The sequence below is a fragment of the Pteropus vampyrus genome, unplaced genomic scaffold (genome assembly GCF_000151845.1).
Source record: "Pteropus vampyrus isolate Shadow unplaced genomic scaffold, Pvam_2.0 Scaffold981, whole genome shotgun sequence".
Classification (NCBI taxonomy): Eukaryota; Metazoa; Chordata; class Mammalia; order Chiroptera; family Pteropodidae; genus Pteropus; species Pteropus vampyrus.
In genome coordinates this window covers 3419-4201 of record NW_011889762.1, presented here as the reverse complement: position 1 = coordinate 4201, position 783 = coordinate 3419, and the positions used below count along the sequence as shown (strand labels likewise).

General features: G+C 64.6%; 1 protein-coding gene across 1 annotated transcript in view; it reads right to left on the bottom strand.

Annotated features, from left to right (window-relative positions):
• Nucleotides 1-479, bottom strand: part of LOC105309991 (putative serine/threonine-protein kinase PRKY) — an 18449-nt gene extending 17970 nt beyond the window's left edge. The window contains exon 1 of the mRNA XM_023526515.1: nucleotides 210-479. Coding sequence (XP_023382283.1) covers nucleotides 210-479 — 270 coding nt within the window. The remainder of the gene's footprint in view (nucleotides 1-209) is intronic.
• Nucleotides 480-783: the final 304 nt, after the last annotated feature.

Below are 783 nucleotides of genomic sequence, written 5' to 3'. Positions count from 1 at the left end.
GTAGCTGCCCGCAGCTGCCCGCGTGACCCTGCCCTCCAGGCTGTCCTCAGGCGAGTCCCGCAGTTCGTTTACGGCCAAGGCGGGGACTGACTTTCAAGGTGCCAATTGCAGAGGCTAATCAGCTGGCCTTACATGCGGTGAGGGTGACCCACGAAGCCAGGGCACAAAGCCGGGGGGAGGCAGCGTGACCCCCAGGATGCGGAACCCACGCCCTCAGCCCGCACCCCCGCCAGGCGCACGGAGACGGGAGGACACGGGGGTGGGGACACGTCAGGCCACGTGACAGCAGCCACTCTCCCCCCGGGGATGAACACTGCCGACTCCGTTGGCAGGGAATGGCCAGCATGCGTGAGCTCGTAGGGGCGGAAAGGCGATTCGAGGCCGCCAGCTGGGCTGGGGACGGAAGGGGACATGAGCGGCTGCCGGCTGGGCACGGGGTTCCAGCAGCAGTGACGGTGGCCGTAATGCCACTGATGCATACACGGAAAAAAGGCTCGGATGGTGACTTTTGTGTTCTACAGATTTGAGCGCAATCGAACAAGAATTGTTGCTGTAAAAAGCTGACGGAGCTGCGTGGCCACCGTCACGGAGGCTGCGGGACACGGAGGAGCCCAAGGCCACACGGACATCGCACCAGATGGGGCCTCTCTCGCGAGAGCGTGAAGGACACCCACGGAATATTCCAGAAGGGCGACCGCAGACACGGGAACCGGGAGCTGAAGACAGCGTCCCTCGGAAGTGGCCGTGCTGCCCAGCGACACGCAGGTGTCCACGCACCTGCCG